Consider the following 24,714-nt stretch of genomic DNA (forward strand, 5'->3'; position numbering starts at 1 on the left):
GAGCTGGCTCCTCTCCCACGGATTGCTGATCCTCCTCAGAGTCAGAACTGCTCTGGGGTTCTATCGGCTCAGTTTCCACCCTGACATCTATCACAGTTCCCTCTATTTCCAAAGTTCAGAGGAGAGTATGGATTCTTACGTAGCCAAAGCAGCACTATCCAAGCACATGAGGGAGCAATCAGCAGGCTTAAAGGAACAACAAAGTTTGCAGAAGTACAAAAAAATCTTTAGGAAAAAAACTTAAGCGGGGGGATGGACGGACCCCAAAACAGCCCAATGAGGAGAATGCTCAGTGGTCATGGAATGTTGACTGATTGCTGTGGGGGGGGACTAAGGGATCTGGTGGGCGGGGGGATGGAAGGTAGTGTTGCGAAGGAAGGCATGGCTGACTGACTACACTCCACACTGCAACATTTTATTGAGGTCCACGTTTATTTATTTTATTTATTTAAAACATTACTTGGCTGCCTTTCAGGGCAGAACCCTCCCAAGGCGGCTTACAGCAATAAAATACATCAAAACAGTTAAAATATTAAAAGCGATAAAACAGAAAAACAGTAACAAAAGCCAACAATGAAACCAGCGACAATGGTACCAGCTGCCCCTCTCCCATTGCCTTTGAGTAGGCACTCTGTTCCTCCAGCGCTGCTTTCTCTGGTGTTTCTCTAATGCTCCTTTCTTCATTTCTATCTGCAGGTGTCCAGGAATCGGACCAATACACCGTTGTGGACAAGGTGTCTCGGAAAGGGAAGGCAGATTTTGGTGGCGGTGCTGATGTTGCAACTGCAAATGTGATGGGCTCTGCGAGCGAGTCCCATGAATGGTCTGTGAGGCTGAAAAAGAGAAGCATCCGTCAACACGAACTCTATTCTCTAGAAGAGTAAGGCTGAAAGGAATCAAACTGCACTCATACATGTTCTACTTTCAAGGGCAAACAGACGTCGTTTCCAGTTCAAACAACAGGAGTTTTCTAGCTACACTTTCTCAACTTTAATCTGAACACAGATAATTCAGAATTTGAGGGGACCCTGGGGCAAAATCCACCAGGGAGTTCTCAGACTCAAGCCTCCTTGATGTAAACAGGAGCTGCACTAAGAAACATTAAGACCAAATGCCCCACACACATCAGCCACAAAACGGAGGTAACAACAGGAATTACAAAGTGATATATTACATATTTTTTAAAACCTCAAATAGAGCTATGCTCACTTGGTTTTAAAAAAATACATTCTAGATCATTAGCAACATTAGGTTGGATCCAGATAGTTATTTGAACTGAAGTCCCATTGAAATCAACATGAAAAAGTAAATTGTGACTTAAGTTATGATTTGTGTTGTGTGGTGGCAGTGTGGTATAGTGGCTAGAGTCGGGAGATCTGGGTTCTAGTCCCCACTCAGCCATGGAAGCTCACTGGGTGACTTTGGGCCAGTCACTCTCAGCCCAGCCTACCTCACAGGGATGTTGTTGTGAGGATAAAATGGAGAAGAGGAGGATTATATAAGCCACCTCACGTTCCTTGCAAGAGGAAAAAAGGCGGGATATAAATCCAATAATAAATACAATAAATTAAGCCAGCTTTCTTCAACCTGGTGCCCTCCAGATGTTTTGAACTACAACACCCAGAATTCCTGATCACTGGTCAGGCTAGCTGGGGCTGATGGGAGTTGCAGTCCAACACATCTGGAGGACCCCACATCTGTGCTAGAGGACAGATTAATTGAGTTGGGGCCGGAGCATAGTGACGTCTGTGATGAGTTAGCCCTCCCCAGTCCAAGCCTGAGACCGGGTGATGGTTAGCTCTCAAGGACTGCAGAGACACTGACCTGGTTTGCACATAACAACAATTCCTGAGTTTTTAACCCAAGAATTGCTGGGGCCAGCTGGCAGCAAGCAAGCGCATTGCCTCCCATGCATTCGTCACTCCCATTTTTAATCAACAACCCAGGAACACCCCATTCCTGGGTTATTGTGATGGGGGGACTCAGAACTCGGGGTTCCTGGGTTGTTGATTGAAAACAGCAGTGACGAACACACGGGAGGCAGCGTGCGCGTTCACTGCTGCTCAGTCCTGACAATTCCTGGATTTAACAACCCAACAATTGTTGTTATTGACTCTGAGGGGTCCTTACGGTAAGGGAGTTTTTCATACTTAGTCTGGATCCAACCCATTGCTTTTCGCTATTGTGTATTTTGTATAGTCTGCCCTATTGCGGTATAGTGGATGCTTATCTTCTGTTGTAGGAAGATCAACATGGACCATGTGTTCATTAAACGATCCAAGAAGTCCCCAAATGACCTGTACGTGATCACAGAGGCAATAGAGACTATGGAAGAGATACAGTGTCAGGAATCCATCAAAGCAGAAGGGCTGCTCTCTGCAGAAACTGACATCGTTCCCAAATTAGGTTTGAAACTGGGAATGCAGGTCAGATTTGAGTTTGGACCGACCGCTAAATAGGACAGAAAGAGAGAACCGGGTCTCCATTTATGTTTTCCATGGTATTGATTCAAGTTTTCATTTCCTTTCTAGGGTGGCACACATATTTTGAAAGGAATTACCATCCCCAAAGCCGTTACCGTGGCATTCAGAGTCTATAGACTATTTTCCAATGAACTACACTCAAGTAAGAAAACAAACACTTGTTGATTTGAAAGCTATGGCTCACTGCTACAAGAGGGGGCCCGCAACAAAATTTTGTAGTGTGGAGTGCTTCTGTGGAGGACTCCAGCCACCCCTTTTTCATCCCACCCCCCAACAGTCAGCATTCCATACTGAGCATGCTCAGCCCTCATTGGGCTGTTTGGGGGTGGGGGAGGAGTTTGTGGTGGATACACTATTACAGGATACACCATTACATTCCCACCTGGTTATCAGCTTTTTTCCCTCTCAGTCAGCATTCTCTTGGTTCCATCAAACAGGAATAACTTTTATTGAGAAAGTGGACTGACAGATAGTTTGCAGAGATTGTACTATTATGCTGAGGTGAGGAGGGAGAAGATTATTGATGGTGATATTATAGAATCATAGAATCATAGGGTTGGAAGGGGCCTACAAGCCCATCGAATCCAACCGCCTGCTCAATGCAGGAAGCCTGATTCCCAGGCGGGCTCCCATCCAAGTATTAACCAGGGCTGACCCTGCTTAGCTTCCGAGATCAGACGAGATCGGGCGCATCCAGCCCTTAGATGCTGTGTGTCTCAGGATTTTGTATAATTAACATTCACACACACACATTATGATTCCTTTACATTTCAGAATCAAGTTCAGAAACAATTCGGGTAACAGTTGGCGGTAAGGATCATTATTTACATCCCTTTCTGACACCTCTTTCATCACCTTGATTTCAGCTCAGGAAGTGTGTGTGTGTGTAGGCTGGAGAGGAGGAGTGGGGAATGTCTGACCCTCCAGATGTTGTTGGAGTGCAACTCCCATCAACCCTAGCCAGCATAGCCAATGGTGAAGGTTGATGGGAGTTGTAGTTCAATCACATTTGGAAGGCCACATGAGTAGTAAAGGAGGGGGGTTCGCATCAAACTCTAAACTATGCCCTATTTTCAAAGGTGACAGTTGCACCACCCCCTGTTGAGACGGGAATTCCCACCTAGCCGGAAGTCCGACGCATGCAATCAGCTGACCCGGTCATATGACCTTCAGGGTCACCTGACGGGGGTCATGTGACCCCTCTACGAACTTGTCATGCTGCCATGGACCAATAGGAATTAGTTTTAGAGCCCTAGGGGGCATGGGTGCGGAAATGGCCCGCAGGTCCATTTCCAAGCCGCACCTGGATTGGCCCAGCAGGGATCATGTGACCCCTCTATGAACTCACCATGCCACCGTGGGCCAATAGGAATTGGTTTTAGAGCCCTAGCGGGTACGGGTGCAGAGAGAAAAAAAAGCCACCTGCCACTATCCACTTGCTGCTATCAGCAAAAATGAATCTGCATGACCAGTGAGCACCAGTGGGTGGCTTTTTTACCCCCACAAAACCCCTTAAAACATACAAATTAACTAGAAAATACGTGCCTTCTTGATAGACCTGCAACATCAAGACAGCTTTGGGGGATTGTTCTAAATGCATGATCGGTATTTTTCAGGGTTTTATCCAGTGGCATGGCCTGGCTGCTCTGTTGACAGATCAGCACAACCTTAAAAAGAAATTAAGAAAATACGTTGGTGTCTCCTAAACAAACACAGCATGTCTTTAATATCGGTGTTACAAATAATCACATGTACCTGTATTTGAAAGTTTCCTATTGAAGCCATCTTCCATAATGACACCGGTGATGGCACTTCTGCTTTAATTTCAAAAGTTTTTCCAGGGCCTTCTGCACCAACATTATTCACACAGGGATCCTGGAAAATGGAACCATCTATTATGAAGCTGTATCCTGCCTGTAACCCTTTTGCAAACTTCAGAAACCACCACAAAATATCCCCTCCAACCATCCATCCACATAGATAGAAACATTGAAATCTTACCTGTGGTACAAGGTTCTCTATAGGGATGTACGAAACCACTTACCTGTTTCGTAAGTGGCATCCGCGGGGGGGGGGGGGGGAGGCGCTCCGTCCCTCCCCCTGGAATCCTCCCTGGCCAGCTCCGCTCTGTGGTGACTCCGCAGAGCCGCCGGCTGGGTGCATCCGCAGCCAGACATCCGGCTGTGGCAGGTCTGCAGACGCAAATGGCGGCCGGCGTAGCAGCTGCCATTTGTGTCCCTTCGCTGAGCCATGATAGGCTAGGTAAATATTTACGTAGCCTATCACGGCAAAGAGCGGGGACATAAATGGCATCTGCTGCACCATTTGTGTCCCCGCTCTTTGCCGTGATAGGCTACGTAAATATTTACATGGCCTATCACAGCTTAGCGAAGGGACGCAAATGGTGGCCAGTTTATCAGCTGCCATTTGCAGCCGCAGCCCAGCAGCGGCCGGAGCCACCGGAGCCGCCGCCAGACCCGCTGCTGGAGCCACAGCCAGGTAGGTTCCATTCCGGGGGGCTTCCACGGGGTGGTGGGGCAGGTTGCTCCATTCCGCCACAGATTCCAGGGGGCTGAATCCGGCCTCCCTGGGATCCGTGGCGGAATTCTCTGACATCCCTAGTTCTCTACTGAAATTACTTCCAACATGTTGTGCCACATTTGGGAAACCTCGGCCTCCTCCTCACGTAGAAGTTTAGGTGGTGGAAAAGCAGAGTCATCAGAACTGGTATTGATATACTGTTTTGGGGGGGTCATGTTCTGCAGCTGGTGGAGGAGTAGCTGATGGCCCCAGAAGGGTGCTTGGCCTTGCCATGTTCTCTGTGCAGAAAACGTGTCTGTGCAAGAAAAAAGGCTGTTTTTCTGGGGGCAAGGCTGTCCGTATTGGTCAGTGGGGTTGTGGAGCATGACCTTACAGGGCCAGGCTCCAAAACCTCTTCCTATTGGTCCACAGTGGCATGTCAAGTTCGTACAGGGGTCACATGACCCCGCCGAGCCAATCTGGGCGCAGCTTGGAAAAGGCCCTGCGGGCCATCTCTGCACCTGTACTCACTAGGGCTCTAAAACCAATTCCTATTGGCCCACGGTGGCATGGCGAGTTCATAGAGGGGTCACATGACCCCCACCAGGCCAATCCGGGTGCGGCTTGGAAATGGCCCTGTGGGCCATTTCCGCACCCATGCCCCCTAGGGCTCTAAAACCAATTCCTATTGGTCCATGACAGCATGACGCATTCATAGAGGGGTCACATGACCCCCGCCAGGTGACCCTGAAGGTCATATGACCAGGTCAGCTGATGACATACGTTGGACTTCCGGCTAGGGTGGGACTTCCCGTCTCAACAGGGGGTGGTGCAACTGTCACCTTCGAAAATAAGGCGTAGTTTAGAGTTTGATGTGAACCCCCCTCCTTTACTACTCACACATTACCTAACCCTGCTGGAGAGAGACAAGAGCCGAAGGCAACAAGACTGGTCCATCACTGCCTGTGGTTTGTGCCCCGATTCCTTTTGTCCTGTTACCTTTCCTGATTTGGCACATTTTGCAGCACTTCAACAACCTGTTTGACCAGAGGGGGCAGCAGGACAAAAAGAATGGCAGTGTACCACAGTGTATGCTCAAGGCACAATCATGCCACTTTTAACTTCCTTGAAAACGATGGAATGTCTCCAGCTGCCACATCTCACAATGCTGCAGTAAGAACTTGCCTCAGCCTGCCACTCCTCTCATGGTGCTCTGCGCTTTATAAGCTTCGGGACTGCGCTTGTGCATTCCAGGCTGTCAGAACATTCTAGGAGTAAGCCCTTTCCTAGCTGTAGCAGATGAGCAAAGTAGGTCTTCCCCTGTGCAAAAACATCCACTTTCTGTGTCTCCCCTTCCTCTGGGTCAATATTAAGATCGGAAGCAACTGGGGGTAGGGAATTGTAATTTATTCTGCCATGCTGGAAAGTATCTTGTATATGGATGGTACTATATCAGTAATTGCTGAATACCTCAAAGGAGTGTGATATCTTCACTTGTGCAGAGGGCACTACTTTAAAAAAGCTCTAGCTGTCCAACCCTGATTACCTGATCACAGCAAATCTAAAAGGCTGCTAAATCTTACATTTCAAGGACACTTTGTTTCCTCATCGAATTAAAGAATATGAGTTTTAATATATCCATAAAATCTGCTAACATTTGCATATAGTAAAAAACAATACTTTTGAAGCAAGGGGCATGTTTGTCTTGTTTCTAGATGATGCACAGAGGGGTCCTAGAAGGCATCATCACAGGAGAGGCATTCCCACCTGTGTATGAGAGAGGAGGGAAAATGCATCAGGTGGTGCTTGCCACTGGCAGTTTTTATAAGTGCTTGTATTAAAAAAAAATAGTTCTGCAGCACAATTAAGGATGTCTTCATCAATTAATCAATGAATTTTAGTTGATAAATTTATTGATTAAATTTGCATATGAGAAACACTGGTATTTCTGAAGCAAGCTTTTTTTTAAAAAAATGGTGCCCAATTATTCGGGGACATTTATAGTGGATTAATATATTTTTAAATAATCTAACCAATCCATTGATCAAACACTGCAGCAAATTCTAAGATTATTTTTTTTATTTTTTTATTGCATTTGTATCCCACCGTTTTTCCTCTTGCAAGGAACCCAAGGTGGCTTACATTATCCTCCTCCTCCTCCTCTCCATTTTATCCTCACAACAACAACCCTGTGAGGTAGGTTGGGTTGAGAGTCTGTGATGGGCCCAAAGTCACCCAGTGAGCTTCCACGGCCAAGTCGGGACTAGAACCCGGATCTCCCAGCTCCTAGTCCAACACTCTCGCCACTAAACCACACTGGTGTAGTGTATGACAAGGTTTCACTTATGACCTGGACCCCTTGAACAACCCTTTAAGGAGCTCTTGCCTCCTTTAGGGCGCAATCCTATTGGGATAGAACTCGGAGGCGGCTGACTATCCAATGCAGTATCCTCTCCTCCGCACTCCGGCTGCCCTGCATTTGCGGCTAGACAGCAGATTTTGGCTGGCTAGCTGGGAACCTCAGAGCAGGAGGGGGGGAGTCTATACAGTGCATAGGAAGCATCGTAATGATGCTTCCACAGTCTCCTCCCCTCCCCGCCCCCAGGAATGCCCCCTTTTCACCCACTCTGCACTGCGGCTACAAGCTTGGAGACAGGGAAAAACCGTGCTGCCTACGAGGCGGAGGGGGAGGGCAACACAGTTTCTGGGGACCCTGGCTCCAAGCTCGGTTCCCAGAAACCAAAAAATCCTATGGCCATCTAGACACTGCCTAGCAGCCATAGGATTGCTTTCCCCGAGTCCCACCTTCCTTCTTTTAAAGTCTCCTTCCCAGTAGTGTAGACATGGGGTGACTGACACTCCAAACACAGGGTTTAACCACAACAGTTTACTGTAGATTTAAAGAAAACCAATTACAACTAAAGATATTTGCACAATAGAGCTGAGTGATACAAAAGGCATTAAAAGAAAATAAAAGTTGCAAAATGCTAGTTCCTTTACCCTAGCTGTCCTTAGACTTTTTTAGGCTGCTTCTTCCTGTTCACTCTTCAGGCTCTGCTCTCACTTCAGCCTCTGGCTGTCTCTTCCCTTACTGGTTCTCTTGCTCTCTTTACATACCCTCCTCCCTCAAAACTGAAAGGACTGCTTCAAACCTGAAGAAATGAAACTTAAGTGGAGAAATGAAACTGACACTTAACCAAAGAAATGAAACTACTCTTCTCAGGGTCACCCCCTCCTAACAGAAAACTCCAGGCCTCTAAGCCTGACCCTTTTTCTCTTTGCCTCTGTAGGCTCCAAACCGCCACAGTATATAACTCCTCCCTTTGTGTCTCTGCGGCCTCCAGCCCCAGAAAGCAAGAGCAAAGGCCTACAGCGGGGACTTGAACAGGAATGTAAACAACTGTTTTCATTATCTGCAAATCTGCGTGACAAGTTTCTAACGGGCTTTGTGGCTATAATGAGGGAGAACAACCTCTTGCGAGAACTGGAGCTCCAGGTAAAGATTTTGTGGGCGCAGCCCTTCACTTCCTTTGGGCCTCATGGTTCCCGCATCGTTCGCTTCCAGCAGTACGTATGCAGATTTAACAGCCTTCACATAACACGCCAATCACCACATTGGCTTTATGGGCCTCTCCCATTAGTGTCATGCAGTAATGTCATGTGTAAGATGCGTCTGCTGCAGTTACCCGCTGTCAAAACAAAGCCTTCGTTATTCGTTGCAGAGCCCAATCTGTCACTTAGGCCATCATCCTGAGCGCTGCAATGCCTCCAGCCCAGCAACAGCAGCCATCCATCACTGCTCCTCCAAGTCCTGCAACAGACAACACAGGGTGGATTAAAAATAAAATAAATAAAATAAATAAATAACAGAATTCTGGGAAAGCCCCTGCAAAACTACAAGGGAATCTTGCAGACAGGGAGGGAAAAGCCAAGAGGCTGCTGACAGCTTCTTGCATGTCTTCCTCAAGGTCACAGCAGCCCTGTTCTTCTAACATTAGAAAGGATTTTGAAGGCTGGAAGGCAGAAGCAACAACACTGTTTGCAAAATTACTCCCAGTTTTGTCCTCAGTGTCCTGTATGTGCATCCGTTTCATAAAATCAAAAAGAAAATTATTTCTCCTACAGTTTCTAAACTTTATGGGATGGTAGACCTGCCACATCAAAATAAAAATGGACAATTGCCCCAAATTCCTGATGTTTACTACTAATAAACCTGTACTCCGAGTCAAATCTCATCCCCTAGTAGCCCCTCCTTTGACATGTGTTGCCATTCACATATTTCCTTCTGCTCTAAACTCTTAGTTGGAACAGGCTTTTGAAGGCACTGACCAATTCAAGCTGAAGGCTGATAAACCAGAGTTGCAAGGCCTGGTGGACAATTTGCAAGATTCCAATGGGACCATCTGCACTCACCTTGCTGATCCTGTCCTCTACTTTCTTCAAGCTCTAGATGGTAAGGATCGTGAGTGGAGAGGGAAAGGTTACACCCCCCTCCACATGCATTGTGGTTCCAATGAAAACTGGGGAACCCCGTACCTAGTATTAAAATACTTGTTTTAAAGGCTGATGTGGCTCGTAGCCACGCAATTAAAGTAATGTCTAGTTTGGTCCTTAGATGCCCAAACTAAAGCTGTTTAAAAGCTCATACCTGGTTCTTGCAAAAGAGACAAACAGCCAGCTAATTTGAAACACAACAATGTTTAATTGCTTCAACATTATTTCCCTCCGCAACTATGATCACATCACACTGTAGACTTCAGCTGCATTTAAGGACTCCCAGATTCCACAACTTGGGAGATTTTCTGATCTATAATCTGAGGCACCACAGACATGTCCACAGAGAAGAGCAACAGCCCAAGGAGTTTCTCACTTAATGAAAATCATGCACAACATTGGCTCAAGCATATCTGAAAATTGTTGTCTCTGTCTTTGGTGCTGTGTCTGTAGAAATAAACCAAGTGAGTTAACCTGAATTAAAATTCAGAAGCTGGAGCAGGAGATAACTGTCCCCAATCTTCCAGCCCTTCCCTCTCAATCACGTGAGTTAATCTTAAATTAAGGGTGTTTCAGCAGGGCAGGTACAGGGCCCAGAGGCAGGGCAAAGAAGGATGACAGCAGAGAAGGTATGGAGGAGCTGCTGCTGCTAGATTTAACAGTAGCCAAGGGTGGAAATGTAGAGCAATTCCATCACAGAGAGAGCGTAGAGGGATTCCCATCCTCACCACGTCAGTCAGTGGAGGGGAACCTTTGTCCCTCCAGATGTTGTTGGACTCCAAGTCCCATCAGCCCATGCCAGCATGCCCAATGGTAAGGGATGATGGAAGTTTATTATTCCCATTTACATCCCACTCTTCATTAAAACCCCTTCATGGATCACTGCCTTGTTGTGGCGAAGGGGCTTGCGTAACTCAGTGAAGCCATAAGCTATGCCGTGCAGGGCCACCCAAGACGGACAGGTCATGGCGGAGAGTTCTGACAAAACGTGGTCCACTGGAGAAGGAAATGGCAACCCACTCCAGTATTCTTGCCAAGAAAACCCCATGGAACGTATCACAAGGCTAAAAGAGATGACGCCGGAAGATGAGCCCCTCAGGTCGGAAGGTGTCCAATATACTACCGGGGAAGAGCAGAGGGTATTTCCAAGTAGCACCAGAAAGAGTGAAGCGGCTGGGCCAAAGCCGAAAGGACACTCAGCTGGGGATGTGTCTGGTGGTGAAAAGAAAGTCCGATGCTGTAAAGAACAATATTGTTTAGGAACCTGGAATGTCAGATCAATGAATCAAGGTAAGCTGGAGGTGGTCAAACATGAGATGGCAAGATTGAACATCGACATCTTGGGAATCAGCGAACTAAAATGGACAAGCATGGGCGAATTTAATTCAGGTGACCATTATATCTACTACTGTGGGCAAGAATCCCTTAGAAGAAATGGAGTAGCACTCATAGTCAACAAAAGGGTGGGAAAAGCAGTACTGGAGTACAATCTCAAAAACGATAGAATGATCTCAGTACGAATCCAAGGCAAACCATTCAACATCACAGTAATTCAAGTCTATGCCCCAACCACTGAGGCCGAAGAAGCTGAGGTTGATCGGTTCTATGAAGACCTACAACACCTTCTAGAACTAACACCCAAAAAAGATGTCCTCTTCATCATAGGGGATTGGAACGCTAAAGTAGGAAGTCAAGAAATCACCGGGATAACAGGCAAGCATGGCCTTGGTGTACAAAATGAAGCCGGACAAAGGCTAATAGAGTTCTGTCAAGAGAACATGCTGCTCATAGCAAACACTCTTTTCCAACAGCACAAGAGGCGACTCTACACATGGACATCACCAGATGGTCAATATCAAAATCAGATTGATTATGTACTTTGCAGCCAAAGATGGAGAAGCTCCATACAGTCAGTAAAAACAAGACCTGGAGCTGACTGTGGCTCAGATCATGAGCTGCTTCTTGCAAAATTTCGGCTTAAATTGAAGAACGTAGGGAAAACCACTAAACCATTCAGGTATGACCTAAATCATATCCCTTATGAATAAACAGTGGAGGTGAGGAATAGATTTAAGGGATTAGATCTGATAGACAGAGTGCCTGAGGAACTATGAACGGAGGTCTGTAACATTGTTCAGGAGGCAACAACTCAATCCATCCCAAAGAAAAAGAAATGCAAGAAAGCAAAGTGGCTGTCTGATGAGGCTTTACAAGTAGCTGAGGAAAGAAGGGAAGCGAAAAGCAAAGGAGAAAGGGGAAGATATATCCAACTGAATGCAGAGTTCCAGAGAATAGCAAGGAGAGACAAGAAGGCCTTCTTAAATTAACAATGCAAAGAAATCGAGGAAAAAAATAGAATGGGAAAGACTAGAGATCTTTTCGAGAAAATCGGAGATATCAAGGGAACATTTTGTGCAAAGACAGGAATGATAAAGGACAAAGAAGGCAGGGACCTAACAGAAGCAGATGAGATTAAGAAGAGGTGGAAAGAATACATAGAAGAACTATACAGGAAAGATCTAAATGTCCCTGATAGCCATGATAGTGCGGTCACTGAACTTGAGCCGGACATCCTCGAGAGTGAAGTCAAGTGGGCCTTAGGAAGCATTAGTAACAACAAAGCTAGCGGAGATGACAGTATTCCAGCTGAGCTATTTAAAATCCTAAAAGATGATGCTGTTAAAGTGGTGCACTCAATATGCCAACAAATTTGGAACACTCAACAGTGGCCACAAGACTGGAAAAGGTCAGTTTACATTCCAATTCCAAAGAAGGGCAATGCCAAAGAGTGTTCAAACTACCGTACAATTGCGCTCATTTCACATGCCAGCAAGGTTATGCTCAAAATCCTACAAGCTAGGCTTCAGCAGTATGTGAACTGAGAACTACCGGAAGTACAAGCGGGGTTCCGAAGAGGCAGGGGAACTAGAGATCAAATCGCTAACATTCGCTGGACCATGGAGAAAGCAAGAGAATTCCAGAAAAACGTCTATTTCTGCTTCATTGATTATGCTAAAGCCTTTGATTGTGTGGATAACAACAAACTGTGGCAAATTCTTAAAGAGATGGGAGTACCAGACCACCTTACCTGTCTCCTGAGAAACCTGTACGAGGGTCAAGAAGCAACAGTAAGAACCAGACATGGAACAACCGATTGGTTCAAAATTGGGAAAGGAGTACGACATGGCTGCATAATGTCACCCTCCTTATTTAACTTACATGCAGAGTACATCATGAGAAACGCCGGGTTGGATGAATCACAGGTCGGAATTAAGATTGCCGGGAGAATTATCAACAACCTCAGATACGCAGACATTACCACCCTAATGGCAGAAAGCGAAGAGAATCTAAAGAGCCTCTTGTTGAGGGTGAAAGAGGAGAGTGCAAAAGCTGGTTTGAAACTCAACATTAAAAAAAATGAAGATCATGGCATCTGGCCCCATCACTTCCTGGCATATAGAAGGGGAAGAAATGGAAGCAGTGACAGATTTTATTTTCTTGGGCTCCAAGATCACCACAGATGGTGACTGTAGCCATGAAATTAAAAGACTTTGCTCCTTGGGAGGAAAGCTATGGCAAACCTTGACAGCATAGTAAGAAGCAGAGACAACACCTTGCCAACAAAGGTCCGCATAATCAAAGCTATGGTTTTCCCAGTAGCAATGTATGGCTGTGAGAGCTGGACTATAAGGAAGGCTGAGCGCCAAAGTATTGATGCTTTCGAACTGTGGTGCTGGAGAAGACTCTTACGAGTCCCTTGGACTGCAAGGAGGTCAAATCAGTCCTAAAGGAAATCAACCCTGACTGCTCATTGGAAGTTGAAGCTCAAATATTTTGGCCACCAAATACGAAGAGAAAAGTCACTGGAAAAGTCACTGATGCTGGGAAAGATTGAAGGCAAAAGGAGAAGGGGACGGCAGAGGATGGGATGGCTAGATAGCATCACCAATGCAATGAATATGAACTTGAGCACACTCCGGGAGAGAGCGGAGGACAGGAAGGCCTGGCGTGCAATGGTCCATGGGGTCACGAAGAGTTGGACATGACTTAACGACTGAACAACAACTTCCTTAAAAAGAGCCTCGTGTAGCGCAGAATGGTAGGTGGCAGTATTGCAACCGAAACTCTCCCCACGACCTGAGTTTGATCCCAGCGGAAGCTGGGTCCCAGGTAGCCGGCTCAGGTCGACTCAGCCCTCCATCCTTCTGTCGGTAAAATGAGTACCCAGCTTGCTGGGGGAAAGGTATTTATTTATTTATTTATTTATTTAATTTCTATACCACCCAATAGCCGAAGCTCTCTGGGCAGTTCACAAAAATTAAAACCAAACAACACACAATAAAATAATTTAAAATATATAGAACATTAAAACCACAATATAACAATACAACCACAATAAAACCTAGCAGCAGTGCAGGAGTTTAAAATACAGATTTTCAAAACAGCAAAGCTAAAAGTTTAGAAAGCTAAAATGCTAAAATGCCTGGGAAAATAAAGAGGTCTTCACCTGGCGCCGAAAGGAATACAATGTAGGTGCCAGGCAAACCTCACTAGGGAGCTCATTCCAGAGCTGGGGTGCCACCGCAGAAAAAGCCCTCCTCCTAGTAGCCACCCGCCTCACTTCCTTTGGCAGAGGTTCATGGAGAAGGGCCACTGACAATGATCTTAAGGTCCGGGCAGGCACATATGGGAGGAGGCGATCCTGCAGATAACCTGGCCCCAAGCCGTTAAGGGCTTTAAATGTTAATACCAGCACTTTGAATCGGGCCTGGAAATGGACTGGCAGCCAGCGCAGCTGAAAAAGTACTGGCGTAATATGAGCTCGCAGGCCAGTCCCTGTTAACAATCTTGCTGCCCTATTTTGGACCAGCTAAAGTTTCCGGACCGTTTTCAAAGGCAGCCCCACGTGTAACGCATTGCAGTAATCCAGACGAGAAGTTATCAGAGCATGGATAACTGTAGCTAGGCTATCTCTGTCCAGATAAGGGTGTAGTTGGTATACCAGCCTAAGCTGATAAAAAGTGCTCCGTGCCACTGAGTTCACCTGTGCCTCAGGTGACAGTTCTGGATCCAAGAGCACCCCCAAACTACGAACGTGATCCTTTAGGGGGAGTGCAACCCCCTCCAGAACAGGTGGAATATCACCTAGCCGGGCAGACGAACCACCCACTAACACTACCTCCGTCTTGTCTGGATTGAGTTTCAGTTTATTGGACCTCATCCAGTCCATTACCGTGCCCAGGCACTGATTCAGAACAGCCACTGCCTCACCTGGGTTTGATGAGAAAGAGAGGTAGAGCTGGGTGTCATCCGCATATTGATGGCACCTCAGCCCACACCTCTGGGTAACCTCCCCCAGCGGTTTCATGTAGATATTAAACAGCATAGGGGATAAAATAGAGCCCTGTGGAACCCCATGGCACAATTGCCATGACACAGAGCAATAATCCCCCAGCACCACCTTCTGGAATCAACCATCCAAGTAGGAGCGGAACCACTGCAGTGCAGTGCCTCCAACTCCCAACCCAGACAACCTATCCAGAAGGATACCATGGTCGATGGTATCAAAAGCCGCTGAGAGGTCCAGGAGAATCAACAGGGTCGCACTCCCCCTGTCCCTCTCCTGGCAGAGGTCATCCCACAGGGCGACCAAGGCAGTTTCCATTCCAAAACCAGGCCTGAAGCCTGACTGAAATGGATCTAGATAATCCGTTTCATTCAACAGTGCCTGGAGCTGTCCTACAATCACCTGCTCAAGCACCTTGCCCAGGAAGGGGATGTTGGCCACTGGCCTATAATTGTTAACATCCTCTGGGTCCAGGTTAGGCTTTTTCAGGAGTGGTCTAATTACCAGCTCTTTTAAAGCGGCAGGCACCACTCCCTCTCTCAAGGAGGAATTTACAACCTCCTGGACCCAGCCGGACATCCCCTCCTTGTTTGATTTAATAAGCCATGAAGGGCAAGGGTCAAGCACCCAAGTGGTTGATCGGACTTGGCCAAGCACCTTGTCCGCATCCTCAGGCCTCAGTAACTGAAACTCATCCAATAAAACTGGACCAGATGGTGCTCTGAACGCCTCTACCAATGGAACTGCATTAATCGTGGTGTCCAATTCACGACGAATCTGAGCGACTTTATCTTCAAAGTGCCGTGCAAAGTCATCACAGCGTGCCACCGAGGGTTCCACCGTCTCTCTCCCTGGCTCAGAATGTAACAGGCCGCGAACCACTTGGACAATCTCCGCTGGACGACACTGAGAAGATGCAATGCTGGTGGAAAAGAACTGCCTCTTTTCCACCCTCACCGCCACAAAGTAGGCTTGATAGTGGGCTCTTACCTGTGTTCGGTCAGACTCAACACGAGTTTTCCTCCATCTGCGTTCTAGCCGTCTCCCCTCTTGCTTCATTGCCCTCAGCTCAGGTGTATATCAAGGAGCTGGCCGGGCTCTGCTCAGAGGGAGAGGGCGCTTGGGCGCGATCGTGTCAACCGCCCGAGTCATCTCTGCATTCCACAGAGCAACCTGGGCTTCGACAGGAGCACCAGCCATACCAGCAGGAAAGTCCCCCAGAGCCCTCTGGAATCCATCAGAATCCATTAATCTCTGGGGGCAGACCATTTTAATAGGTCCCCCACCCTTGCAGAAGGGGAAGGCTGCCAGGAGTCTAAACCTCAGCAGGAAGTGATCTGACCATGACAAAGGGACAGATGTTAATTCCTCCACTTTCAGATCACCATCCTCCTGCCCAGTCGAGAAAACCAGATCAAGCGTGTGTCCTTTTATATGCGTTGGGCCGATGACATGTTGGGACAGCCCCATGGTTGTCATGGTGGCCATGAAGTCCTGAGCCGCCCCGGATACAGTGGCCTCGGCATGGAAGTTGAGATCCCCCAGGACCATCTTCCTAGGGGTCCTCAACACCAAGTCCGAGACCACCTCCGTCAGCTCAGGCAGGGAGTCTGATGGGCAGCGGGGTGGGTGGTACACCAACAGAATCCCTAATCTGTCCCGGGTACCCAACACAAGGTACAAATACTCAAGATCTGCACTTGAACGAGCAAGAAGCCTGGAGAAAGTCATGAAAGGTAGTCACGACTGGGGAAGGCAATGGCAAACCACCCTGCTATAGTCTGCCATGAAAACACCAGCGTAAGCGGCATCCCTCTAGGGGTCAGTAATGACCCAGTGCTTGCACAGGACGAACCTTTCTTCATTAAAAACAACAACCCAGGGCACATAACAGCAGCACTGTTATTCAACAATAAAATAATTTAAAAATAAAACTCTCATAAAACCAAAGAGTCATCAAAGCTAGTCACTCAAAAATGGCCCAGCGGCTTCATGTAGGTATTAAAAAGTCAAAGGGCTCCTCTACACCAGCCTAAAATCCTGCATTTATAATAGGGCTTTCTGCTTCCGTTTTAAATGCGGGATCACAATGACTCCCTTTTTCACCTGCTTCCTTTCCCCTCTCCCCTTTGCCCCTCCTGCCCCCTGTACCTGAGTCTTCCATATGTTTCATTGATCTAGCACCTCTTGCCACTTTTCCTCTTTTCACGGAGGGAACTCAAGCAGAGCACAATGGGGTAATTTGATAGCTCATTATCTGCAATCTATTTAAAAATGGAACAAAGGGCATTTAGCGCAGGAGATGCCCTGGAGGTTCACAGCATCATGTAAAGAGCCTGCAAACTTCCGAGAGAGAGAACCATCTCAATTGCAGGATAAAAGCACTGTGTGAAGAAGCCCAAGCAATATGTGAAGGGGCATAGGTTCTCCATCACTGACATAACCAATCTCCTGAGCCATATATAACTAGACTTATTTTTAAAAGATGAATGAGATCAAACGGAAGTGGCTGGTCCAGTATGCTCACTACATACATATTCACAGTTGTGCATAGCTATAGTTGAATCACCACTCTGACCTATTCAAGTAATAGCCATGAAAGCTATGCATGTTCACCTGGGAGTAAGCCCAGTGAACGCAGTGCAACTCTCCTCCTGGCAATGAGGCAGAGGGGTGCTTTTTTGACGAAGTTCATCAACCAGCTCACAACTGCTACTCTTATACTTTATTTCCAACTCTGCTTCTGCCATCCATCCCCCAAAACTGTACTCTTTCCTCAAACACTTTGCTGTTTCCTTGATTTCCTAGAATTGACAGAGCTCCAGTTGCTACTTCTGGCAGAATCTGTGGAGAGGAAGATCGTGTCCAACCAATTTATACTGGTAAGGGGGGATTTATGTCACACAAGAGACAGATACTTGCTGGAGATGAGTGTGAGATAAAGTCACAGCTGCACATTCTCAAAAGTCCAGAGGCTGGAGTCAGTGTACACTTGTAGCTTATGCATCAACCCAGAATATAAATGAGCTTCTATAGCAACGTGACTTCCTCAAAAGCCTCCTGGTGTTAACTGTTGTGGCAACTCGCCAAGCTGATGGATTACACATTCTGAGGCTGTAACCCTATGCACTTATGGGGAAATATGTCCTGCTGAAGTCAGGGAGACATGCTGTGTAGTAAGCATGCACAGGACCAGGCTGCACAGTACATGCCCAGGATTACATGAATACAGTGTCACAGCACATGTTGCTTCTCTCACTAATTCTCATTGATGGCTTTTATGTGTATTCATGTATTTATATTTTATTTAAAATATTCCTAGGCTGCCTTTCAGGGCAGGAGACCACCCAAGGTGACTTCCAATAACAGAATCGCATATAATAAACAGCAAACATTCATGAAAGCCACAAACACCAGCAAGAAAACATCTGGCCTAGACAGCACTAACATACACACCTCAATTTGGAGTACTACAGACCAGGAAGTTCTGATTGTTTCTTTTTTGTTTGGAAAGGTTGGAAACATCCTAGATAATGATTTCAGCACAAAAGAAATGGATTTTACTGTAGATGCCCAGCTGGTCTCTGCTTTCACTGAAGAAGACCTGAACTTAACTGAAGTGATGATCGAGTCAAGTGGAGTGACAATGCAAAGAGATGGATCCAGTCTCGCTGGGACTGGAGACCCAGATGCTTTCTTAGCCATCTGCTCACTGTATGTGGCTTTGTACTCGTTGGCTATGATGCAAAGAGATGCTTAAATGCATACGAGGGGCTCCTGTTAGCACTGTATGCTGTCTGACCTTTCTCCTTTGAACTGCTCCATGCCATATCACAAACTGGTTTTGTAGTTTTCCTCAGTCTCAAAAAGCTGTTTCACCTACCAATTGTGGGGAGGGGTGCTGCTCCTCAAGAACAACAGATCTAAGCCCCCCTTGAGCTCATGCAACTAGTTCCACAATTCTGTGAATCCTGGCCCATGTGTTTTCTGTCCACATCACAGGGCTGCACGCCATCCTCAGGCCTGATCTTCTTGATCTCCATTTCTGGCCTTTCTTGAGAACGCCACAATAAGCATTTTTAAACATCCAAATGTTTGTTAATTGATAATGGGGTGGATTATTTCTTAAATTCAGGTCCACTATTGATTTCTATGTCTATCTATCCAATAACACACCTCACTATTTTGGAAAAGGAGGTTTTGAAATCACTGGGCGAGGTGCTACTTTTTCAGATGTCTTTGTAACAACAGAAGTGACACTCACTGGGTCACCATTTCACTCTCAGCCTCAGATTCTCATATGTGCAATTAAAATAATAACTTGGGGTTGGTATGATATTGATTTATTGTATATTAGCTGATTTTGTGGTTCTGTTATTTGATAATTGCACCTTAATCTGCTTTTAATGTTTTAATGAGATTTGTGAGCCCGCTTTAAAGACAGAAAGGCAAGATATAAATTTTTATATAAATACATTTATAACATAATCACTTTTCACACAGAGTTTAGGAAGAAAGCTAAAGGCTGCTGTTAATCCAGCCCTGCTAGGCCCAAGGAACCACCTAACTCTCAGATTTCAGTAGCAATCACATAACTGAATTCACTTGTATATTCAATAGCTTGAGGAACAAGAATCATTGCCATAACTATTATTGTTTTGAGAGGTGTATGTGAATTAATGCCTATGAATGGTGCCAATGCATATGCAGAGTGCCTTCCTTCATCATCAAAAACTGCACCTTGCTCCCTTTGACTTTAATCCATATTTAGGATTAAAGGGCAGGGGTTCCAAATGGTATCTACCTTGGGGCAGGGGGTGGGGAGGAATCACTACTTAAATTCAAGCACCATCCCAAGTCTGTTGTTGCACAAAATGCTAGTGTCGCCCCCTGGAGGCTAGTCCAATTTGCCCTAAAGAGGAGAGTCACACTCAGGCTGGGTCCAACTTGATTTTATTGTTTGCAAACAGTTAGACAGAGGAGCTTCAATGCTCAAAGCAAAGTCGACCCTGGGCAACGCCTGCACTACAGTTTTATCACTTCAGCTTGCATTCCTTAGCCAGCGCGCCACTTTTGATTGGTTGCTAGCAGTTTTCCTAGCTACCTTATCTAGGGTTACTATTCATTCATTCTAGGCATGCGCAGCTTTTGAAATACTACATGTTGTTCAAGGCACACACAATGGCTTTATGTTACATTTTTACCACACTGTCTGGAACCTATATTGGACCACAACTGAAGTGCCTAATCGAAGCACCCTGCCCCGACACCCACTTGTGTTGGACCAGTAAATGAAACGAGATTCAATCCACCCAACACCTCCCTCTTCCACACTTCATAGATGCCCTCTTGCTCTCCTCCTGTCTCCTTTGCCTCCCTGCTTTTGCAATATGGGAGACAACCAAGAGATCCAACAATGAATCTTCCCTGGCCTCTCCTTTCAATGAAATCTTGAAATCAATGAAATTTCGTACTTTAAACTCCCTTAAGGGCACAATCCTATGCGGATAGGCGCCTGCCTCCGAACTTGGAGGCGACCGCCTATCCAATGCAGGGCAGGAGCAATATGGAGGAGATTGTTCCCAACGTGCTTCTCCTGCCCTGCATTTGTGGCTGGACAGCTGATTTCAGCTGTCTATCTGTGGGAAGGCGGAGCGGGGGAGGAGGCTGCCAGGCGACACATAGGATGTGTCGTACCGGCCTTTCCGCCTTCCCCACCCCGGAACGCCCCATTTTGGCCTTTCCGCACTTCTCTTCCAAGTGCGGACTGCAGGGCCATTCCACGCTGCCTGCGAGGCAGCGCAGAAGCAGGGAAAGGTCGTTTCTCCAGGAACCGACCTCGGAGCATGGGCTCCAAGGTCTGTTTCCGGAAACCCACATATCCTATGGCCATCTAGCCACTCACTAGCGGCCAAAGGAATGCTCCTTCCATCATAGCACCATCGTGACTACTGGAATAAAATGGGGTTCTGTTGCCCTGACATTTATTTGGGAATAAGCTTAATTTGTAGAAAAGGATAATATATATTTTAAGGTAGAAATAATAAAATGAGCATCTATAACCATGTACATGCCAGGCCGCACCCCTTGATTATAAAATACCTTTTAAAAGAAGAAAGGAAGGATGCTGTGGTGAATAGAGTACGCCCCAATGGGCCCCAGCATGTCCATGCTGTCTGAGGTGCTGATGCCCGCCTGGTTTGCCTCTGCTCCCATCACCTGCCACTTTCTGGGAGGTCATTTGGGGGGGAGGGGGTTGCAGGGCTCTGGACTTTGGCCCCGAGTTCCAGCCTGAGCTGCACCACTCTTAAGGCCAGTCTGCATGATCGAATGGTGGGTGGTCATTTTGAATATTCAAGCCATGACCGTGGCTTTTCATGTGCTCGAACCCAGCTGAGTGGGTTACCACATAACCCTAAAAACAGGCCATGGGTTATGTGAGTGAGGGTTGTTTAACCCTCGCACAACCCACCCCTGCTGGGTCCAGACAACATGATGATCCATGGCCACAGCTTGAATATTCAAAAGCCGGCTGGCACGCACACACTGCAACCAATCATCTGAACTCGCTCTTAATCTTGTAAAACACATTGATCTGGTTTACACAGTCGCTGGTGCCCACCATGAATACCACTGTGAATATTCAAGCCACAGCACGAACCCTGGCAGGATGGCTTGTTGCCAAAACCCACAGGCTGCAGTACTGAGCATCAACCAGGGCTCTTTGGGTCACAGAAATTTGACTGTTAGCTTTTAATTAGAAATTAATGCAAACTATCTTACAAAAAAAATTTACCGTTAAGAGTCCTTGCCTGAAGTGAGAGGGAAGAAAGAAAAGGTGGGAAATATCCAGACTCTGTTTGATTCTTTTTCTAATAAGTTAGTATGGTTCTACAAAAGAAATAACCTCATATATACTAGCCTGAGTTTCTTGATGGTAGAGCATGATATAAAAACGTATAGGCCTCAATCGATACCTGGGAGTAAGTCCCACTGACCTCAGTGGGGTTTACTTCCAAATCGATGTGCATAGCATTCAGTGTAAGGGCTTCGATCTTAAACACACTGAATTAACTTTCTAGGGCTTACTTCTGAGTAGACATATATAGGTTTTTTGCACTGTCAATTACACAGGCATGCAATCTCTGACTGTAGCCCACTTTGCACTGTAAGCCTTCTAAGGGCGCAATCCTATGCATGTTTAGACAGAAGAAAAGTCCTACAACTCCCAGCATTCCCCAGCCAGCTGTGCTTTACGTGATTTTGTTGTTGAAAACAATGTGTGTAACCTATAAAAACTCTCATATCTATCTGCACACTTTAAAAACTTGGAAACAGAATTTTCTAACCTGTTTAAGAATCTTCCAAAGATTTTCAGTGGGTTTTGAACCCATTTGTTAAAAATACAAAAAATGCAAGATCTTTTGATTAGTTTGCAAGAACAAGTGATTGACATCAGGGAAGATGGAAATTTAGTAGCTTAATTTCAATCAAAACCTTTGCATAATTGGTGGATGGGATTGAAAAATGAGTATTATGATTTAGTAAGCATAGCCAAAGATGCACTTCTTCCATTTGGATCTACGTATCTTTGTGAGGTGTCTTTTTCAGCTATGACAGCCATTAAAACCAGTATCTAAATAAACTGAACTTAGCAGACCTTCGAATCACCGTATCACAAAGCGTTAAACCAAGATTTTCAAAAATAATGAAGCATATTCAGTCACGTTGCTCTCACTAAAAAATACTATTATTAAAAATATTTTTTTAGTGAGAAAAAGGGGCTTTGTATCGTTAATAAGTAAAATGAATTATTTTAAAAATATTGTTTATTTCATCTTTATCTCATCCTTCTTCAATTTCTATGTTTTGTGTATGTTTTATAATGTACATAATATATCAGCACAGCAGTACACGTACACCATTTATAAATAAATATACATATATTGGGGGTGCATGCTCAAATTTTTTTTTTACTGATTTGTATGTATTTATTAAGGGCGCAATCCTATAGCCGCTAGTCAGCGTCAAATGGCCATAGGATAGGTCGGTTCCCAGGATCCAACCTCAGAGCCCATGCTCCGAGTTCGGTTCCCTGAGAACTGACCTCCACCCCCTCCCGTGCTGTCTTGTACGCAGCGGGGATCGGCCTAGCGCTCCACGCTCATAAGAGGAGCACGGAGCATCGAAAACAGGGCATCCCTGGGGCCAGGCCAAAGTGCCTTTCCAACACTTCCTATGCTTCGTCCAGCATCCATCCTCAAAGAGGCCGTCTAGCTGCAAATGCTGGGCGGCTGAAGCGTGGAGGGGAAGATCCCCTCCACGCTGCTCCTGCCCCGCATTGGATAGGCAGTCGGTCACCTCTGACTTTTGAGGCAGCCACCTACCCTGATGCGGTTGCGCCCTTAAAACATTTATTGGCCGCCTTTCAGGGCAGAGGCCCTCCCAAGGCAGCTTACGGCAATAAATGACAGGGGTGCGCCGTCAAAAATGTGTGGAGGCCGCGGCTCCAGAATGCCACAATATGTAGCACGCTTCTGCGTCTTAGATAGACGCATACAGCCATACGCAGAAAAGGAGGGCAATATCCAGTCTGTGTTTGATTCCTTTCACCAGCACCACCAGCACCCCTTTTATTTCGGTTTCTTTACCCCTGATTTGTACTTGGCCCCACGCGGCGGAGAAACGGTCCCCCTCGTAACGTTTCTCCGCGGCTGCAAGGGCTGCAGACGAGACCGGGGGAGAGCTGCCTCCGCCCCGCCTCGCTTTCCCCCGGTGCCGTCTGCGCGCTCCAGCGGCCTCGCCCTGCCAGAAGACGCCTGGGCGAGGAGCCGCCGTCAGCGCGACGGGCTGGGCGCCTTCTCCCTCAGGAGTCGAGCGAACCCGCCGCCAGGCGCCCCCGCGCCCGCAAGGCCTCCCTGTTTCGCCTCGGCCCTTCCTCGCAGGGAGGGCGCGCCAGCCGCCACGAGGAGCCCGGCGAGCGGCTTCGCCAAAGCGCGCCGAAAGATGCTCGCTTGCCGAGACGGCGGGGCACGGAGGGGGGACGCGTTCCTGCAACATTTGGCTACCTTGTAGGGAAATGAAACCGAAAAGCACAACGCGGAGCGTTTCCCTTCTGCCGCAAGCGGAAGTCAAGAAGAAAAGATTCCCTTATTCGCCTCGGAGGAGGAGAAAGCACGAGGTGCCGAAAGGGGCCCGCCGCTTAAAACCGAGGAGCCCCTTGTGACGGAAAGCCCCTCGCCGAAGTAACGGGAGAGGTAAGTGAGGGGCTGGGACTTCGCGGTGGGACAGACGGGGGCGGCGGGCTGGGGACCTCCGCTACGGGTTCGGAGCCGCCTGTTTGGCGGGATACTCGTCTTTTTTAGGGCGCAATCCCATGGGGTTCGACGGGGGGGGGGAAACCCTACAACTCCCAGCATTCCCCAGCGAGGATGGCTGGCTGGGGCATGCTGGGAGTTGTAGGACTGTTTTTCTGTCTAAAACATGCCTGGGATTGCGTCTGAAAAGATCTGGGGCTCAGGGCAACGGTGCACAATCACGCCAATCCTAATTCCCACCACCATGGAAGTGAACTGGGATCTTGAGCAAGTTGATATCTCCCCCCTTCTCCTTCATTTTCTTTTACTCCCCACCCCTTATCTGACACCCTCAACTTTCAATGGCCTAATGGCCCCCAGGTTCCATGGATCTGAAACTCACAAGTCTTTGTCAGGATGTTTGGGATTTTCTTTCAAAATCCTTTAGAATTTAGTTTACAAATGAATATACATCTATACATGTAGGGAGTACCAGGAATATTTAGAAACTACTGCCTTATTTGGGTGGCCCTGTTCCACTTCAAAACTGAAAGGCACAGGACCACCCATGTTT

General features: G+C 46.9%; 3 protein-coding genes across 11 annotated transcripts in view; 2 read left to right on the forward strand and 1 right to left on the reverse strand.

Annotated features, from left to right (window-relative positions):
• The window catches only part of LOC146341003 (gasdermin-A2-like), a 34,289-nt gene extending 11,627 nt beyond the window's left edge, over positions 1-22,662 (forward strand). Inside the window, exons 3-10 of one of the 5 annotated variants that reach the window (XM_084804566.1) lie at positions 697-880; positions 2,243-2,426; positions 2,532-2,625; positions 3,258-3,293; positions 8,294-8,499; positions 9,306-9,456; positions 17,653-17,726; positions 18,359-22,662. In XM_084804566.1, coding sequence (XP_084660692.1) covers positions 697-880; positions 2,243-2,426; positions 2,532-2,625; positions 3,258-3,293; positions 8,294-8,499; positions 9,306-9,456; positions 17,653-17,726; positions 18,359-18,604 — 1,175 coding nt within the window. In that variant the 3' untranslated portion in view covers positions 18,605-22,662. The remainder of the gene's footprint in view (positions 1-696; positions 881-2,242; positions 2,427-2,531; positions 2,626-3,257; positions 3,294-8,293; positions 8,500-9,305; positions 9,457-17,652; positions 17,727-18,358) is intronic. The other 4 variants (XM_084804565.1, XM_084804568.1, XM_084804569.1 and 1 more) reach the window with 4 other exon arrangements.
• Positions 418-24,222, reverse strand: LOC146341004 (uncharacterized). Of its 5 annotated transcripts, none has more exons than XR_014783808.1 (5): positions 23,913-24,222; positions 8,690-8,814; positions 4,239-4,358; positions 4,029-4,150; positions 421-833 (listed from the first exon to the last, which is right to left on the reverse strand). XR_014783808.1 is itself a non-coding variant. In XM_084804571.1 (5 exons), exons 1-2 carry the CDS (start codon positions 23,902-23,904, stop codon positions 8,741-8,743), a joined length of 483 nt encoding a protein of 160 aa, XP_084660697.1. In that variant the 5' UTR covers positions 23,905-23,971; the 3' UTR covers positions 421-833; positions 4,239-4,358; positions 8,004-8,155; positions 8,690-8,740. The 5 variants fall into 5 exon arrangements, 1 of the variants encoding a protein (XP_084660697.1); XM_084804571.1 differs by lacking the exon at positions 4,029-4,150 and adding an exon at positions 8,004-8,155 and having other exon boundaries at positions 23,496-23,971; XR_014783809.1 differs by lacking the exons at positions 8,690-8,814; positions 23,913-24,222 and adding an exon at positions 8,004-8,169 and having other exon boundaries at positions 418-833.
• The window catches only part of GSDMA (gasdermin A), a 35,032-nt gene continuing 33,890 nt past the window's right edge, over positions 23,573-24,714 (forward strand). The window contains exon 1 of the mRNA XM_084804570.1: positions 23,573-24,101. The gene's annotated coding sequence lies outside the window, so the exon portion shown is untranslated. The remainder of the gene's footprint in view (positions 24,102-24,714) is intronic.

This window comes from Heloderma suspectum, chromosome 6 (genome assembly GCF_057233095.1).
Source record: "Heloderma suspectum isolate Gila_16-S chromosome 6, 16-S_ref, whole genome shotgun sequence".
Lineage (NCBI taxonomy): Eukaryota > Metazoa > Chordata > Lepidosauria > Squamata > Helodermatidae > Heloderma > Heloderma suspectum.

What these genes read in the sequence shown, in the direction of transcription:
- LOC146341004 (XM_084804571.1), bottom strand. Translation starts at nt 23,904, where the DNA reads ATGTTGCAGGAACGCGTCCCCCCTCCGTGCCCCGCCGTCTCGGCAAGC. An exon ending in GGGCCAAGTACAAATCAGGG is followed by an intron (nt 8,815 to 23,495) that starts GTAAAGAAACCG and finishes TGTCTGTTGCAG; the next exon opens with GACTTGGAGGAGCAGTGATG.